This window comes from Cloeon dipterum, chromosome 1 (genome assembly GCF_949628265.1).
Source record: "Cloeon dipterum chromosome 1, ieCloDipt1.1, whole genome shotgun sequence".
Lineage (NCBI taxonomy): Eukaryota > Metazoa > Arthropoda > Insecta > Ephemeroptera > Baetidae > Cloeon > Cloeon dipterum.
In genome coordinates, this window is record NC_088786.1 from 7,410,517 (window position 1) to 7,417,573 (window position 7,057).

At 37.9% G+C, this 7,057-nt stretch overlaps 1 protein-coding gene across 1 annotated transcript in view; it reads left to right on the forward strand.

Moving 5' to 3' along the window:
* Positions 1-5,255, forward strand: part of Tsp2A (tetraspanin 2A) — a 65,147-nt gene extending 59,892 nt beyond the window's left edge. Inside the window, exon 5 of the mRNA XM_065497478.1 lies at positions 4,707-5,255. Coding sequence (XP_065353550.1) covers positions 4,707-4,787 — 81 coding nt within the window. The 3' untranslated portion in view covers positions 4,788-5,255. The remainder of the gene's footprint in view (positions 1-4,706) is intronic.
* Positions 5,256-7,057: the final 1,802 nt, after the last annotated feature.

The window sequence follows — 7,057 nt, forward strand, 5'->3', positions numbered from 1 at the left end:
ATTGGTAGATAGAGATAGGTAAGCGGCTGGGTTTTGAAGAACATATACTGTCCAATTTAACCAACTTTACGAAGAACCTTTGAATTGAGAGATAAAAATGGGGAAAGTCACCATGAAGCTTTGCAAATAATACCATCCGAACACATTTGCACCGCAGTCAAAGGAAAAGAGTTCTCCTCGTGAAGGCAAGATACGCGCCGGCAATTTCTTGCCGTTGCTTGTGCGTCTTTCGAGGTTTGGTATTCAAGTCAACATTTGGGTGCTGGGCTGCGAAATCAAGCCGAGGACGCGCTGAAATATTGAAATGGGCGCCGCACACGGCTCGGCACGCACAAAAAGAGCAAAAGACGGTGGCAGACAAAAGGCGTCAGCACAAAACAGGCGGCGAGGAATTTCTTCGCGTCCAAATTAAAACGGCGGTGCGGCGGCTGGCGAATTATTATTGCTTTTCCATACATACACAAGAGATAGCGGGGGCCTGGTTTGCGTCTGAATATATGTGTGTGTTGTGTGTTTGGGGGCGTGCGTGTGCTCGCTCGCTCGGCGGATTATTGCTCGGCGAATAAATAATAGAGCTCCGCCGGCTGTTTGCTCAATTAAAATGCAAACAGCTTTTGTTATCTCTCGAGTTGATGTTTTTATTAAGGAGGAATTCTCTCTGCGCTCGTGCAAATTCATTAATTTGGCCGTGAAGATACTCGTTCGTTCTATAAAGCGAGAGAGAGAGAGAGAGCTCGTTGCTTTGATTACACTTTGCTTGTCTCGCGGTAACGCCGCTGCTGCTGCCGCCTTTATTATCAAGATGCGAATTCACGTGCGCGCTTCGATTCGCATCTTTTATGTGAATAAACGTGCACAGAGGTGTTATTTGCGTGGGAGGGGCTCATTAAAATTTATGCTCTCCGAATGCAAATCTTCTTACTTTGATTCGCGGAAACGGCAGAATAAAGAGCGTCAGCCTTCGCTCACAGGGGAGATTTAAATTTCAAAGTGCCATAATTTATTGCGGGAGGGTAAAAACAAAAAGCGATTATTTCCCCAGCGCTGATCGAAGAATTTATTGGCTCCCAGCCGACTGCAAAGTAAGTAAGTTGGGCTTGAATTAATGCGATTTTACATTCGACTCTAAAGCCCGACTTGGCGCGCGCTTTTCACCTGCTGCAAACTTTCCCTTGGCTTTATCCGCCTTCCACGTTTGTTTGCTCGAGGGAAGAATCTGTCGATGAAAGATTTTTTGCCCATTTGCTGCAAGTGGAATTTCAGATCGTAAGTTTCTTGAAAGCGCTTTAGTGGGATTAGATTTTCTCCGATAATTTTAAGAAACTCCGCTCATTTACGCAACAACTTTTGATAGGGCTTTGAAAAAGGGTTGGCACGAACGACTCTCCAAAGAAATGCCTGTTTTTTCATGATGTTACTAGTTTTATGTACAAAATTTCAACTCAAAATGATTATTTTTTAAGTGGAGTGTGAATTTGTTTTTATTTTCCCTTTCTTTGACCGAATATTTGCGAGTCCTTCCCGGTCCTGGGACAGGGATAAAGAACAAAAAATATTCATGAAAAACTAAAAGAAACATTTCGTAAACTAGAATTGCAAAAATAGTAATTTAAATATTTATTTAAATTATGCAACCCATTGAACATCAAAACAGTCTAGGTATCGTTAAAAAGTAAAAAGGGGGCATCTCGAAAATGTATGAATTTTCATAGGAAGAAAGACATTTTAATTAAAATGCACAAATATTTGTGGGACATATGAGTTTCCGATATTGCAGAATAGTGGGGTTAACCCTAATTTCAATTGCCTAAAACACAAATTATTGTACATAAAAAAGTATCTGGTTATATTCAGTATTATTTAATAAATATCCATGCTTATATAGTTTATTTTACAACTGTCAATTTTTTAGTCATGGTCCATTTTTCTGTTTTATTTTTCGTCAGTAAAACGTCAACACAAACAGGAATCCTAAAATTTCAACGTTGAGAGTATTGCAAAAGCTATGGTTTTTTTTACAAAATAATAGTGTTAAGTTTACATCAATAGTACCAATTATTGCCCAAGTATATTCATTATTTGCATCTGTGCAAGACAAGGTACAAGAGATCATCTCATGGATTTAAAAGAGAGAATCCATGCAAACGCAAAAAAACACCAATTATTAATTTTAACCCGCATATTACTATAACCAATGACGAATATTTAAATATAAGTAAACTATTGTTTCTATTTTTTAACAGTTTTTATTGCTTATTGTGAAACCTGTAAATAGTAAAAAAAAATAAAGACCTTAATATAATTAAAATTTATAGTATATTTATTCAAATTTAAGAACTAAACTTTTATTGAAGTATGTGTGTGGCAAACACTTCTGATGCTTCAAAATTCATCCTACAAACTAAATATTTTTTTAATTTAATTTCTGACTTTCAAACTTGAAGCCGCTCAAAAAATGATTGGACTTCCAACTCCAAACAAAACGAAATGAAGCAGAGCGTTTGTGTTTTTTCTGTCAATACAGAGTCCGGAATATCGTGCAAAGAATGGTGAATTAATTCGCATGCGCCTAAAGTTGGAGTTTGAAAAGTTTGAGCTGCGAGGGCGAGTTGGGGGACACGCAAGGCAAGCCTTTATTTCATAAAAGCGATTGAGAGAGGGAAGAGAGAATAAAAGTTCACGCTATTGAATGAGAAAGTAAAAGAGTACGCGCCGCGAGGCTGCTGGCTGGCTGGCGAAATTTCATTTGTCGTGCGCGAAAATACGAGAGAAAGAGAGTGAAAAGGATTTAAGCGCCTTTTGGGCTCAATTTTCGTTTGTGTTATTTTTCATATATATAAAAAAGAGCGCCGCGAGATGAGTGCCGAGCAAGCGAGCAAACAATATACATACACGGCGGGCAGAAGGAAGAATCTAGCGTAAACAGGCCGCGCGCGCGAGGAGGCAAGGGAACTCACGCGTGCCGCTGCCACCGCCGCGTGAGTGAAGGGCTGACGAAGAAAAAGAAAGAGAGAAAGGAAACTTGCCGCTGGATAAAAAAGTGGAAAAGAAAGGAAAGCAGCAGCTCTCAGCTCGACGCTCAGCTAGCCTGGAAAACACTCATGAAGAATAATCACGCGGATGGAAATGAACGCATTAAATATTCAGAAAGGCTGCTGCGCGCTGCCACCGGCTGCGAATGCGGCCTTTTTGACGCCGAGCAAACACGCCCGCGGAAAACAACCTTGCATATTTAATTTTTCAAATGCATAACAACCAATACATGAATAGAGGGAAAGGAATCTAGGTTATGGAAAGAAAACGAACGTATCTTATATGTATCTTTTGTTAACTCGAACGACAGAAAAAATGTTGCAACCTCTACTGACTGAGTAAGTGGATTCCCCGATTTAAATATTTTTTGTCTCATCGGTTTAAAAGAGAAATCAAATGATGGTTTGGCACAAGTCATGGATCCACTATATTTATTTTAAATCAATCTCTGCATTCTAGACGAGTAATGATTATCATTGTTACATGCTGAGAGCTAAAATCTATTCAGAACGTAGCTGTTAAAAAAATTAAAAGACACGTGAGCACCCTCGTAAAACCTTTAGTCGGTCAGGGGAGGTCAAAACGAGTCTAATAGTCAGTACCAAAAAGATTTGGTGCTGAAAATATTTATTTACAAAAATGATTTTTTTTAGTTTCGGATCATAGGTTTTTTTGAAAACAATTTAAACCACCACCAACCCATGATATTATGTCTCTTTTCCTGTTAAAACGAATTAAAGAACACTCGTATTTAGCCCTATTTTGGGCTTGGGAGCATATTATGAAACATTAAACAAAAAGGTGCAGACGTATCAGGTAGTGGTGCCACATGTTTATAGCTTCAAAGTTTTGGATCTATCTTTCAGTGACATGGCTAAATTGAACTCTGTACAAACATACTTTCATGCTCATTCCTAAATAATGCCCTTAGCTACTTTTACCCAGATTTCTCAAGTATTAAGCGTTTTTTCTAAAATGTATGCTGGACATTATCTTAGCCTTTAACAGCCTTAACATTTAAAAGAAGTGGGATAGGGATCGTAGGTAATTTTTAAAAACTGGACAACATGGTGTGAATTTTGCTTAGTTATAGCTCGCCATACAGGAGTTTTCATAAATAAAAATAAAGTTCTAGATTTTATCGACAGTTTAAAATCCAATATTAAACATTACTGATATCGACCGACCCAGCTTGACAAAAAAAATTGTCTGTACATACCATATTATTCTTTCCTGGACATATTTGGGATACGTTTTAGCTCTTTAAAGAGCATTGAAGCCAGTAGAGGAAGTGATGCCAGCAGCATTTTTGGTTAAAAATTGCTCTATCACATTTTACATCCATAATCTTCTTTAAAGTCAGATTTTTTTGCTTCGTTTTTCCGGTATTATGGCGTAATGAGGAAATTTATCCTGAAAAACTTTATTATCACGCAACATTTTTACTCTGTCGGTCTACTAAAAAAATTACCTGGTGTCAAAAAACCCACCATACCTCAGGCAAATGAGATTTAAGCAAAATTGGATTTTCTAAGTAAATAAATTTCCCACCCCTTTTTAGACGCAATATCCAATCTTTCAATTCGACTTTCCCTTTTCCATTAGAGCCGATCGAAACAGGCAATTAAATTGAGCCGCGAGTATATAATTCAATTTCACTTGTCTTGTTTCAGGCAGTAAATTTCGTGATGACCATCATCCTGGTGAAGGCGATCAACCGAGAGAGAGACGAGCTTACCGGCTACAAGGAGTAGACGCTGTGTGTTCGCCGCGCGTGAACCATTTCGTCCGACGAAAAGGGGGATGAAATTTACTGCCGCACCCTTTCTTCCTCCTCATCATATATTTTTTGAGCAATTTCGGGCGTCATTTTCTCATGTAAATTCGCTTGTTTTATCGCAACGTGCTGTTTCCATACATACAAACGTACATATATTATATAGAAGACGCAGAGTTTATATATGTGTTATCCTGCAGAAATGGCCAACCTGCGCGCGTGAGAACAAACACTCCCCTAGCGTCGATTCCAGCTCGCCGCATCTTGCGCCAAAAATAAAACTTTTATTTCCCTTTGTTTTTTTTACTAAGATATATCGTGTGTGCTATATTAATATTTACGACCAAAGCCAGTATTGCTGAATTTATAATTAGATCGAAGGACAAGGTTTATATTCCAAATTATGACTATCATGTTTTAAATAAAATTTTGTATCAAACACAGACTGAGATGTTTTATTATTTATTGCAACACAGTCTTTCTCAAATGTTATGAGTGTCACCATTTATTATGCATGCATTTTTGTTAACTATATAAGAACTTAATTTGAAGGAATGTGTGTTTGTTTAGACCCTTTCAGCCCAAGCTGATTGATTTCTGCATAAAAGCAATTTCAATTAAAGATCAATTCAACTACAGACCAATTATTAGTGTTTTTTAATTATAATTTTAATCCAGAAAAGAACTATTTTTTTTTATTTCATGGTTGATTTTTGTGTAAAGAGATTATGTTTGACAGATCTTTGAAAATATTCCAGCTCATCTTGTAATTTTTATTTAAGCAAATCTAATTTATTTGTAACTGAATCCGATTCTAAGTGTTCTAAATCAGAATTTATGAAGGAATGTTGCCAGTTGTTGAAAGAGCTGTGAATTTCAGGCGGTTTTTTGGTAAATTTTTGTTAAAACAGCACTTTTATTCAGACTATCTTCATATTTTTGCCATTTTGAAAATCCGTTCAAACATTCACTAAAATTATGCTCACCTGAGCCGAAAATGAGCACGATATTGCTTGGATACTTGGCACATTTAGACGGATTTAGATTTTCTTAACAATTTTAGATGGTTTTATTCTTGGTAAGGATCAACTGGTTTAAAATTACCTGATTTGTGCTCTTTTGATGGTCCCTTGACGATTGAAAAATAAAAAATCAACTTTAATCACACGTACACAGGTCTTGAAAAAGTATTCAATCAAGCTAAAGTTAATTTAATATTTATTCCGAAACAAGAAATTGAACATAACTTTTTTCTGCAGTTTTCGTTAAAAAAATTTATTCCGTCTCTTTTGTAAGTTAAACACGACAAGCAGCGTTTATAGCTACCGGAATAAAAGTAATTTTTTTAATAATAAATCTACTCGCTGGCTTGTTTTGCTGTGCGTATAATTTAGAGTGTGCGTGTTTTGGCCTTTTTCCTATTGTGCGCACACCTGAGATGAGCTGGATTATTTAAGAGTTTGTATTAATTATTAAAGTTGCTATTAACCCGCCTGCTGCGGTGTACAAGAGGGCTTTTATTCTCGGGCTCGTTCTTCTCATCCTCTGCTCGAGTGCAGGGCCATGAAACCCGGCCGGCTTCATTCATTATTCTCGGCTCGGCTTTTCTTAAAAGCGGTGCGCATGTGGTTTTCCTTCCTAATTTTTCCCCCGAAGAAAGAAAGAAAGAGCAGCTGCTCGTCCGTGAATTAAGCAATCGAAAGCTCATTATCGCCCAGGCAACAATGCATTCTTTTATCCAGCATCTCGATGGAGAATTCTGCACGACGAGTTTATTGTTATTTTCAGCCGACGGCTCTTCGTTCACTTTATCTCCGTCTTGAGCTTTGTTATGCAAATCTCTGCAAGCTCGTACTCTGCAAATTAAACGCGAAAAGGGCGGTTTCTTTCTCTCTCGCCAAGCGCACTTTCGATATGGAATAAAAATTATATGCAGCCGCACTGCTTGTACTCGCTCTCTGCCTTTATATTCGGGCTCGCCGCCGGTTCTTTTAATTGGATTTCTTTGCCCGGTGGATTTACATTTCATATCCCCGCTTTTCTCTCTCATTCTTTTGTTAATTTCGACTGCCGCCGCTTGCCCCTACTTATTAAAATATATATTTCCGCCCGGCAGAGAGCCACGAAATTTCATTTTCACTCCCGCTGTTTGTTTCCGACGCCGGCACAGTCGACTTTCCATCTGCGGGTGTCAGCTATTGAAATACGTTTCTCTTCCACTTGCTAAATCTTGCTAGATTTTTACAA